The following is an 11,284-nucleotide window of genomic DNA, read 5'->3' as shown; positions in this document are numbered from 1 at the left end:
AATAATATATATATATATGGTAAAATAAAAACACGATTCAGATACAAACACGTTACAGATGGTCCGTGGTCTTGTAATTGTGAAGATGTCCTAGCAATAACAACACCGGCACCACACAAAAGAGGAAAGGGAACTCTAGGAATAATGGACTATCTATGGTCCTCAATGCTTCCTGTGTCCTGGGCCAATGAGCGAGGCTCGCTGTTCAGTCCAGTCCAGTGACGTGAAGGAAAGGTGAACGGAGTAGTAACACCGCAAACGGTTTTCCTTTGTTGAAGGGTTCCTGGATAGAGATGTTGCTGTGTACAGTTTAAGAACTTATATAGCGCGATTCCCTCGAACAATCGAATGAATGTAAAAATGACAACTCTGGTGAATCGCATACGTGAAATGATCACATGGAATCAGCAAGAGAAGGTAATGCAGCACACACATTTTTTACTGTGTTTTTAACTGAAGTCTTTTACCCAGTTTTTATGTATCAATTTAAATGTTGTAAACAAAGATATAAGCTTTATATTACTGTGATCTTATAACAAAACAAAGCCTGTATTTAAAATACCGAAATTTGACAGATGACTGAGTTTGATCGATGTTGTGTTTCTCATTTGAGATTTGCAGATGAGTCAAATGTATTGGCTACTGAAACCCAACTGTATATAGGCTCTACAGTATCTATAGGCGTGAAACTGTCAGCTTTAACACCCCAGATAGAAAAACCTTTTTACTGTCTCTCCATTCCCGTGCTAAGCTCAAATTATTGAATTGAAACTGCTAAGAGGAATAATTGAAGACAAACCGGAAGGGGGAATGCGCACTTCATTTAGTAATGTGTTGTCCACGCTTCACAGAAATGAACGATTCTTGCCAACTCCTGGCCAACACAGAAGAAATGCAGGAACCTAGACCGCGAGATGCTGTCCCCTCCTCAGATGCTCTTCAAACTCCTGCTGCCCCTGCAGAAAATGACGCGTCGAAAGCGAGCTCTCCTGGGCCGGGGACATCTCGGAAAGCCATTCCGGATTTGGGAGATGCGACAAGGAAGAGCATGAAAAGAAAGTCTAACGCGAAGCCGGATGTAAAGAGGAAGAAGAAGCATTTGCGAAGGACCCCTAGGGTGGGCTACACAGTTCAAGAAGGTGACGACATGCTGCTCATTATCTCCAACGTGAACCAGTATGATAGTAAGTGGGTGCCGGCGAAGAGGGCTGCAAAAAAGAAGAAGAAGGTCACCAAGAGAGGCAAGAGCAAGGTCTCTGGTGGTCAGAGGAAAGCGCAGAAATCGACGAGCAAAACAGATTGCAAGCCCCCTCTTCAAGAGGAGGTTAGTAAGCCTGCTGCCTGCGGCCCAGGGGGGGCTAGTGAGCACTATGACAGATGGGGTCAGACCATGCCTGTGGAAATCCTGGTGAAAATATTTCGGCTGGTGGTCAGTCAGAACGGAGCCATACCTTTTCTCTGCAGGTCAGTTTCTTTTCTTTTACACAAAATGAAAAGTATTCAGCAGTTAAAATGGTCTTCACCTGAACTTCTCTATCTATCTATACATACTGTATGTGTGTTTAAATTCTCTGTAAATACCTAGAACATTTATGTACTGAGATTTTATCTTTCTTTACAAAAGAATTAAAAATTGTGAGACCAAATTTATTAAACACCCCTGAGAAGTTGAGCTTTGTCACTGGTTTAGTTTCTGTGTCCCTTTAAATGAAACCGCATCCCTTTACCTCAAACATGCAGTTTGATAAGTCATTTGGTGGGCAAATAGGTCACACTTATGGATAAGAAAGGGGTTTTTGTTATTGTACTTTTGCATTATAGAATGAAAGTGCTTGCTGTTGTTCATTATTATCAATAGTTGTGGTTTAGAAGCAACTTCAAATTGAATTGAATTAAGCATGAGCTGTGTGTATAAAATAGGAGACAGATTTTTAGCAAAGTACATCTGAAAGATACTTAGGTGTCCATTCAAAAATAATTTTAATTTATAGACAGGTTGTCAAAGCAATAAAAAGGAAGACATATAGTTTAAAGCGTAACATTTGAATTCAGAGAAGTAATAATTGTGAAACATACCAGTTAGACCTAATATAGGATGTAAAGAAAAATTTATTTCTGGTCTGGAATCAGTCTTCCTGGCCAGGTGCTCCTCAAGCTTCAAAAGAATGTGCTGCACTGACAGAAGCTGAATCTTTGTAGTGTTGAACTCGAGGAAAGCTTACAAAGGGGACCAGATAAAATAATTCAAAATCCTCAAAAGTGTTGATGAAAGTAAACCTAGCGGACTTCTTCAAAGCAACAGTGAAACTTAAACCAAAGGACACAGGCTGAAACTTGTGTTGAAATGCAGTTCAAACTGCCAGTAGGAGGCACCACTTTCCACAGAGGCCTGTGGGAGTCCCAGCCATGGTCTTGGCTTCTTGCAAGAAATGACTGCATTGAATCTCTGGATCTATTGCCTACTAGGAAGCAAATGCATTTCATAAACGGAATGTCTTCTTGTTGGTTTCCATCCATCCATCCATTTTGTAGCTGCTTCTTCAAATTCAGGGGTGCGGAGGAACCAGAGCCTATCCCATGATGCAACAGGCACAAGGCAGTATAGTCCCAGTCCATCAAAGGGCACACACAGTCATGCACACACTCGCACAGGGGCCAGTTTTCTCAGAAGCCAGTTAACCAATCCAGTATGTCTTTAGACTGTGGAAGGAAACCCATGTGAATACGGGGAGAAAGTTCTGCATAGACGGCAGCCCAGGTCCGGAATTTAACCCAAGGACCCAGCACATCGAGGCAGCAGTGCTCACTGTGTCATCCTTGTTTGTTACCTTACCTATGTATTCTGTCACGATAAAAAAACAATATTCTTGCATAATGTAAAATAAAAAAATAGGTTTGGTGAAAATGTATTTTTGCATTGCATTCTGCATCCTTTGCAGTGACATGTGTATTTCACGTGGTGTGTTCAGTGCTGGTTATGTTGTGTCCTCTCACATTTGTACTATCATGAAGGGTGTCCCAAGTGTGTCAGCTGTGGAACTGTGCAGCTGCTACGCCAGTCCTGTGGCAGAGCGCGACAATCAGCCATTGCTGGGTTGAACCTGGTAAAACACAGTTACCGAAAACAGAACTGAGGATCAAGAACACTGTAAGATGGCTAGCTGAGAACAGGTTGGTACTGTGGGTCCAATTTAAACTTCCTCATATTCCGAATTTACTGGTCGCCTCCTGTGTTGAAGTCATTAACCTCTAAAAGACATGGGTGACGATTTCGACCCCTTTATTTTTTTCCTCTGTTAATATTCACAAGGAAATGCAAGATCATGCAATTTATTTGCATGATTTTGGATGATCTGTTGGCCAGCGCTTGATTGTGGGATGTGATCTGACAGCAGACTTTCTGTCAGGGTCAAAAACTACTGCTTGCTCGGTTAGATGTTAGTAAGAGTGTTTGGAAAATCTCCCTCTTTATCTTATGAGGACCGTCTTGATTTTGTAAAAAAGGAAATGGTGAAAAAAAATTGTGCAAAAGTGATATTATCATGTTTTTTAGGCCTTGTTAAGAAAAAAAAAAGTTTAGTCAAATCCAAGTCCTGACCATATACTTTCCTAATGACTTTTTTGTTTCTTAAGGTTTTCTCAACTCAGAGAGTTATCTATTTGCCATTGGAAGCATCATGTGAACTATGTTGTAGAGGTAATTCTGAATTAAATCCTTTTGATGTTCCTAACACCCTGAGAAACGAGGCAGGAACGTGGTGATATTTATAGCTTCATTAAAATGACAAAATATAGCTGGAACTGTGATCTGTTAATACTGTTCCTCCACATTTGTGAAAATGGACAATATATGCATTTTTAAATTTGCAATTGACAGTTATTTTTCTTATATAGCCACCCAGTTTGTAACCGCCAAGTTTGTCACGCCTGCAGCTGCACGCAGGCGTGAATGTGGAAGTGTAGGCAGACTCCTCTAACCAGGTCCCCTTCGAGCCACTCATCTTTTAACACCCCAAAGGCAACAGTGCCTCACATTGGAGGTTCAGCACCGATTGGAGGAGAGGCGCATCCCTCACCAACAGCTCTGTATGCCTGTAGGCACCCAGGAGGCCACAAGGCCTCTCTGGGCTCCTTACTCCCACCATCCCCTCGATGACCATCAGCCAGATGTGTGCCACTGCCTTTTGGAAAGAAGGTCACACGTAGGCTAGAGGAGTCATCCAGGATCACACCTGCGCTGCTTGAATCATAGAGTTCGACTGCCCTTCAGGCAGGCGCCTTTACTGGTAGAATTGTTCTGTGGGCCCTGCACGAGCTACCTTAGCGTTTGTTAATGTTTATGGTAAAACCCGATGAAATGTGGATATTTACTAAGGGGTGTGCAGAATAAATGTTTGGTTATCACTGGGGGCCTCCTTAAATTGTAATTTTTCAGAGGTTTAATTGCAGCACAAATGTATAGGTATTTTGTGGTCCAAGTAATATTAACTAGAGTAAACATACTCCATATGTCTTATTATGCATTTAATATTATGCATTTGCATATTATTAGTATTGACTATTCAGTACCCACTCATTTCAGCAACTGACATCCTTTGTCTTTAAAGGTGAATATTTGGCAATACAGCGGGATTGCATGCTCTGCATCCACTGAATTCACAGGAAATGTTGGGAAGTATTTTGCAAGTTTTGCAAGATGAGGAAAATTCTCTGAAATGACATCTGAAAATTTAGATCCGCAGTCTTCTGGCTTTCCTTTGCAAGGCTGAAGTATGCCTGTAATATATGCTTGTTTAAGAGAAGTAAGTGCAGCTTCACTGGTGTTAAAAAGGCACACAGCACTTAAAAAGTAGGCAGCAGGCTGTGATTACCATTGTAGTGCAAAGTACGCTTGTGGGCTATGGACAGGAGTGTTTCTTGTCCGCTGCGGTCTTCAGCTACATTATCGGAAAGCATCTGCGGTTTCACGCCTTCCACCCAGCTTATCAGATGGGTATCTCTAGTGCATTTAAAAGTTCCTGCTTTCCAGCAAAATCAAAAGTTTTGATTTTGTTCTGTTCTGTTCTCCTGTTTCAGGATGTCATGCAGCTTCAAAAAAATAATGTGTACCTTATTAATTTCAATTTGTGGGGAGTAGTGAATATACTTCAGCATTGGTATAGCAATATAAATGTCTTTATTCAAGATAACTGCATTGTTACATTCTGCTCCTTAGTTAACAACAGCCTTCACTACGGCCTGTGCTATAGGTTTGAAAAATCAAGACTCCACCTGTACGGATTATGTTAAAAAAACAGATCATTGTCATCCCAACAAATAATTTGTAGAATAATGTGTAGATTATAGAATATATTTGTGTTGTGTATCCTTCGTCTTTTTGACAACAATTGGTGCAGAATTGAATTCTGTATGTGCTGTGTTAACAGGCTGGATGTACAAAGCAATTACATCAGTTAGATGATCCTTGTAAAATTTGTTTGAACGTGGGAAGCTACCTACAGTATTTGCAAGTTTTCCCATAGTTTTGGGTTGTTGGTCTTCTCTAGTGGCATGTGGCTGTAGTGAAAGCCTCCACTAATTCAAATGTTACTTCTTTTCTAGAAAACCAGCTTTCAATTGATCATCTTTTGGATAGACTGTCTGCTGTCGCCTTCTGTTAAATGTTATTCTGACACACTGCAGCATTTGAATGGTTCCAGAGTAACACTGCAAGATATGCAGAATAAATTATTACCATCTTCTTTAGGATGCCCTGGGGGGACCTGTTTGATGTGATCATCGGATGAAACGTTTTTCGCTCTTTTTCCTTTGTCCACAGTCTTTCTCGTGGAAGTGCACATGATGTGTAGCGATTAATGAGGATCCTTGCATTTAATTAATTTTTACCTTAGAACTGTGGACATTTCAGAAAAGTAAAAATATTGTAATTGATTGAGAGCTGTTTATGGATGTAGAGTGTGTGGTACAGTAGCACAGGTACTTCCTGAGTTATATAAGGATTAATTCGACACAGTTTTACTTAATCTGAAATTTACACAAGTCAAAATATACTCTTATACGGTACATATGCACTTACACCTGTTATCATTATCATTATTATGCTAAATTAAAGTATTATAATACAGTATACTGTACAGAACTGGAGTGTTCTGCCCCCCGGTGATGGACTGCTGGGACTGACCTTTAACCTTTCCCCTTTCCACCCATGCACACTTCTTTCCTCCTCTTCTTCTGTAATTAGAGGGGAGGTAGTTCTCTCTGGTAATTATTAAGGGTAAGAAACGTCTGTGAGCTTGAAACCCAGCTGTCCTGCTACATATGCTCATGAGGCAGTGCACAACTAGACAGAGATTGCACACACCTTTTTATGTAAACTTATTTATGTACGTCAGGTTGTACCTGTAGTTTGTAGATTAATAAAAAGCTACACATTACGCTTTAAAGCTTGTTTTGTTTATTTTTTAGGTAATTTCTCAGTTCTGCTCGCTTCTTACCTCACTGAAGCTGACATACTGTGCAGGAATGTCTGGGGAGGCTTTTCAGAACCTTGGTGCAGGCTGCCCTCTTCTGGAGAGCCTGAATGTACAGTATTCAGAGGTAGGTTTCTTAATACTGTGTGGTCTTGTGGCAGCCTGCTCATAAAAGCTTGCAGACCAAGTGAGCCCATTTGGTCAGTATTACACATTTGTTTTTGAGAAGCTGTGTCTTCCAGAAAGCTTCATATTATAAGAAAACGACATGACTTTAACAGAAGTAATATGAGCGGGACCAGTGTATTTATTCTAGTATGTCATTTTTATCCTACATCCTATGTTGTTGCTAAATGTTGCTGAAAAGCTGGTCAATACTCCTGTTTTGCTCATTTTGACTACTGTGATGACCTGCTTGCTGGGGTATCTAAATCCACATTGAACAAACTGCAGCAGCCAGAATCCTGACCAGGTTTAGCAAGTGATCATGTTACTCCTATCCTGGAGTCCTTGCACTAACTTCCTGTCAGGTTTCGTGTCGATTTGAAAATTCTGATGCTCACCTACAAGGCACTGCATGGCTTGGCACCTCAGTACCTGGCCTAGTTATTATTGTCCTATCCCCACCTCACAGCCTTCAGTTGTCTAATTCTGGTATCCTCTATGTCCCCCAAGCCCGTCTTCACTCTATGGGTGAAACGGCCTAGGCTTGCCCCAAAGCTCTATAACTCTAACCCTAAAGATAACAAAGAGTCAGTCAACTTCCGTGAGTCTTTCAAAACTAGACTCAAAACTTATTTTTTAGAAGGGCTTTTATTTAACTGGTTCTGTGTGCCCCTAAGTTTTCCTACTGTATTCCTTCCCCATCTGCTAGTCTCATCTGAATGTGTTTCTTTCTCTTTGTTATTGTTCTGTGAAGCACTTTTAGAAACCACTTTTAAAGGTGCTATATGAACATAAAGTTTATTCATTATTATTAATGTTTCCATAAGAGTTAACTTTTTTAAGAGACTGGGTTACTGTTTATGCTTTTTATATAAAGAGCTGACTTCATAAAATCGTGTTAAACAGTGTGGATATTTATTGGTGTGTGATAATGGCTATTGAAATTTTTACAATAATTATTTTTAGTAATATTAAAAAAAATTACCCAGAGTACACTGAATACGTTTCGCTAATCTGGGATCCAGTGAAGATGCTGAAGATCCTAATTTCCTTTTGAAGGGAGGTATGTTGCTGTAAGTAAAAGCCAAAAATGAAGATCAGTGTAAATTTTTGATTTAATTTCTTTTGTTTTATCCAGGTTCAAATGGAGGGCTTTGTCAATTTCCTGGAAGCATATGGCAGTCGAATTAAAACCCTTCAGGTCACATATGGGTTGAAAAGCGACAAAACACTATCTGCTATTTCAGTAAGTTATAAGAATTAGTCAGATTAAATTGATTGCTATTAAATGTAAAAGTAAATTAGTGTCAGGAAAGCCTGCATAGAAAATGTGCACATTACAATTTACTGGTAGTGTGAGCTCAGCCCCCTAAGTAGGTAGTTGTTAGAGATACTGTTGATTGCACTTCACTGCTCTGAGGTTTTTTGGATATGTCACTAGCTCCTTTGCACAGTAGCATGAGGATGTGTTTACCCACTCTTGACAAAATTGCTCCAGTTCTTACATTTCTTGAGACAATTTCCGAAATGTTTTTGTCGGATGGAATCTGGGATTACTGAAATGTGTGTTTTTGACCAATACTAGTTTTAAGGCTACTATGTTTTCCTTTAGGATTCAAAGCATCCCAGAATCATAAGGCTGCCACTGCCATGGTTGACACTTGGGAAGGTGTTGACTGTTTGCTGTTCTGTTTTGGACTTTTGCCGGATGTAAAGCTTCACACTGACGGCATTTAAATTAAGAAAACTGACTACAAAACCTTTTGCCACATGTCTACAATATAATTTACTTAAACTAAATTTACTTAATGAGCGATATGAATAATTCTGGAGGGCATCATTTCTATCCCGCTGTGTTTGCTGTAGTAGTTAGGTTGCCAATACTGAACTGAACTAGTATGGTCTGTTCAGAGGGTGCGCCTGAGAAGGCTAGAAGGCATGAGAGCAACAGACCTGGAAGTGTAGGTTTGGTCTTTGCCTAAGTTGTGTGAACAAAGGGTCACTGATGCAGCACTCCCATTTTTGGAAAAATATTTTTTAATAAGTGGGAGTGTTATTTCTTTTCTTCCTTTTCATTCAGATTTTTAAGGAAGACTTAAGAAAGTCTGACATTTAATATTTATAGAATCTCAACCTGCTCCTAGGTTCTCAGTTTACTTGGTCTAGTACAGTGGTTCCCATTCCTGGTCCTGGTGATCCACACACATGCTGGATTAAGCAAATGGTGTTTAGTTCTAGTATCCTGTAACAGCAGCATTTGACAAATCTGAATGTTGCTTCTCTGAGGTGCCTTATTTAATTTCAGTTACTAGAGTGAAAAGCTTGAATATTCTGTCACATTAAATCAAGCACCTCTTCAAAGTGGAATTCCATTTAGAGAAACTATATTTCATGCCAGACATCTGCCTCATACATCAGACCCTCCCTGCTACACAAGGACAGGATACCACATGCTACTGAATTTTATTTCTGATTGCTGTGTTTATGCACTCTGTGTCAAGGCTTCTTATGTTGATACAGCGGGTTTCGTCACGATAAACTGTTGAATTCAAAAAGTTGCCAAGATTGAAACCTTCTGAACATATGTCGAATGTGGCCCACAGTGTATTGATGACTCCGTGTTGTGTGGTTTGTTTAGAAAGGTTGCTGTCCTGAGCTGAAGCTGCTGGAGATAAATACTAAGCTGGACAGTGGATTCTGTCAGCTTCCAGTTTGCATTCAAGCACTACAAAACGGGTGCCCTAAACTACAGGTAATTTTCTGTGAATGAAATATTCACAGTGCAGTACTACTTGAAACATGTTTCAAGTTGGATCAGGACTTGTCAAAATGTGCATAAATGTTTAATCTTGAAATATATCATTTTTTTTTTGTCATACATCCTTTTTTGGTGTTTTCTATAGAGTTATAGAATACTCTCTAATGTTTTATTGCTGTTGTCTTTGGCTAGGTGTTCCGTATGCTGAATGTCACATTATTGCCCAAAATGGCCCGCAGAGGGGCTTCTTGCACATCTGGCTTTCCCCAACTGGAGGAGCTCTGTTTGGCGACTTCTTCTGTTTCCTTTGTGAAAGATGAAGACTTAAGGACACTGCTGCATAGTTCCCTTCGTCTGCGAGTCCTGGACATAAGAGGCTGCTGCCGAATCACCCCTACTGGCCTGTCCACACTGCCCTGCAGAGGTAGCTGCCCTGAAGAGAAGAGACTTAGGATTAAGATTTATTGAAAGGTTAAAATGTTCGACGCAGTTCCACAGAGATCTCTTATTGACTATGTATGCGTCAGGAATGTTTTGCAAAAAAAAATCGAATCTCCTCTTTGAGAATGTCATATAGCACAGACGTCCTTATAATGAAGGCTGTGTAAACAACCTAAAAACAAAAGTAAGCAATAGAAATGTTGTGATGTTTTAATAAATGGGTGATGTGAAAGAATTAGAAACTTCTTGTCACAAGGTGATTGATCATAATGACATTTAAACATTGTTACTCCACATCATTATGACTATATGCATCTCTTCCGTCTTGCCTGCAGACCTGGAGTGTCTGTACTGGGGACTGTATTACAGCAATGACTGCATGTCAGCATCCAAGAAAGGGATTCATCTCCTTACCAAAAAGTGGAACTGCACTCTGAGGGAGCTGGACCTCGCTGGCCAGCCATTTTCCAGTGAAGACCTGGAGATTGCTATGGCAAACCTGGTATTTGGTGAGGGATGTGGTGTACTGAAGTCCTTAAATCTCTGTGGAACCAAGATCAGTGCAAGTGCACTCAGGTAAAGAGCATTTTCTCGTGTTGAGAGTGTACAATGAATCTTTCCAGTCAATGTCATTAACCATCATGGGAACAGTGTATGATAAAATCTGGGATGTCCAGCTTCTTAGCATCCATCATTAAGACATTCAAGGCTAGAGGGACAGCTGCTGCTTTACCAGGAAGAGGAGGCAATAATGTCTTATGCAGCATGTGATCAATAGTGTGGTTCTAGAAGTTAAATCAGATGTAATGGTGTTGCTGGGCCAGGAGAAACTGGCATCAGTGTACAAACTTAATACCAAGTAATTTCTCTGCATGAATGTGATTTTCATGGCAGAATAATTGACATCACTTTAGAAAGATATACAGGTACAGTTATTATGGACAAATACACCCTTATGATATTCATTGCTGACAGTCTTATTTTTTTTTTCCCGTATTCAAATACTCTATGTAAATTTACTTTTGTTTTCCTGAGTCCAACATTGAGTTAGACTGCGTCAGGTATAAAAAACCTCATAAGCATTTATACCTTCGGAGCAAAATATATCTAAGATGTCCAGCATTTCAGGGCGTGCTTCTTTTTTATAAAGGTTTCACTCCTGAAGTATATAATGCACTGATCATGCAGGGAAGTGCTCTTTTATGCTTAGAGCATTTACCTCCTACCAGCATAATTCGTAAACTTTGTTTTTGTGTCTTTTAGTCATCTGCTGAGTTATCTGCATTAATATCTTCAGTACCCTTTGTTTCTATCATTAGCTCTGTTTTGGGGATTTTAATAACCATCCACTAAATTGTAGTTTGACAAGTGTTAGAAATGATGGGCTGAAATGCTGTCTATTTTGCTACATTTTTCTTTCAAGACATGATTATAAAGAATAGTCTCACAT

The 11,284-nt window shown here is 39.9% G+C and overlaps 1 protein-coding gene across 1 annotated transcript in view; it reads left to right on the top strand.

Moving 5' to 3' along the window:
- Window positions 1-229: 229 nt before the first annotated feature.
- Window positions 230-11,284, top strand: part of fbxl6 (F-box and leucine-rich repeat protein 6) — a 12,684-nt gene continuing 1,629 nt past the window's right edge. The window contains exons 1-9 of the mRNA XM_088929329.1: window positions 230-417; window positions 852-1,464; window positions 3,013-3,171; window positions 3,634-3,697; window positions 6,466-6,597; window positions 7,774-7,881; window positions 9,274-9,387; window positions 9,586-9,817; window positions 10,170-10,410. Coding sequence (XP_088785455.1) covers window positions 399-417; window positions 852-1,464; window positions 3,013-3,171; window positions 3,634-3,697; window positions 6,466-6,597; window positions 7,774-7,881; window positions 9,274-9,387; window positions 9,586-9,817; window positions 10,170-10,410 — 1,682 coding nt within the window. The 5' untranslated portion in view covers window positions 230-398. The remainder of the gene's footprint in view (window positions 418-851; window positions 1,465-3,012; window positions 3,172-3,633; window positions 3,698-6,465; window positions 6,598-7,773; window positions 7,882-9,273; window positions 9,388-9,585; window positions 9,818-10,169; window positions 10,411-11,284) is intronic.

The sequence above is a fragment of the Atractosteus spatula genome, chromosome 12 (genome assembly GCF_055471065.1).
Source record: "Atractosteus spatula isolate fAtrSpa1 chromosome 12, fAtrSpa1.hap1, whole genome shotgun sequence".
NCBI classification, from domain to species: domain Eukaryota; kingdom Metazoa; phylum Chordata; class Actinopteri; order Semionotiformes; family Lepisosteidae; genus Atractosteus; species Atractosteus spatula.
Note: the sequence above shows the minus strand (reverse complement) of the source record. Positions and strands in the feature narration are given on the sequence as shown.